This window comes from Egretta garzetta, unplaced genomic scaffold, assembly GCF_000687185.1.
Source record: "Egretta garzetta isolate BGI_Z169 unplaced genomic scaffold, ASM68718v1 scaffold4, whole genome shotgun sequence".
In the NCBI taxonomy this organism is placed as follows: Eukaryota; Metazoa; Chordata; class Aves; order Pelecaniformes; family Ardeidae; genus Egretta; species Egretta garzetta.
The window spans coordinates 2,645,010-2,645,352 of record NW_009259329.1 but is presented as its reverse complement, the minus strand read 5'-3'; the positions used below and the strand labels follow the sequence as shown (position 1 = coordinate 2,645,352).

At 67.1% G+C, this 343-nt stretch overlaps 1 protein-coding gene across 1 annotated transcript in view; it reads right to left on the bottom strand.

Moving 5' to 3' along the window:
• The window catches only part of HCN2 (hyperpolarization activated cyclic nucleotide gated potassium and sodium channel 2), a 14,133-nt gene that overhangs the window by 4,419 nt on the left and 9,371 nt on the right, over positions 1-343 (bottom strand). Inside the window, exon 3 of the mRNA XM_009636779.1 lies at positions 90-308. Coding sequence (XP_009635074.1) covers positions 90-308 — 219 coding nt within the window. The remainder of the gene's footprint in view (positions 1-89; positions 309-343) is intronic.

Below are 343 nucleotides of genomic sequence, written 5' to 3'. Positions count from 1 at the left end.
GCCCCCCCGGGCCCCGCTACGGCTCCAGGAGGGGGTGCAACGGCCGGGTGCGGGACAAGAACCGTGGTCCCCGTCCAGCCCAGTCTTACCTTCTCCTGGTACTGGCGCCGGGAGGAGTCCAGCGACTGGATGAGGGCGGTGGCGTGGCCGATGAACATGGCGTAGCAGGTGGCCCCCACGATCATGCTCAGCATCGTCAGCCAGATGTCCGTCATGCTCTCGGGCGCCTGCTTGCCGTAGCCGATGCAGAGCATGTGGCTCATGGACTTGAAGAGGGCAAAGGAGTACAGCTCGCTCCAGGAGTCGTTCTGCAGCGACAGGGACGGCGGCGGCGCTCAGCCCG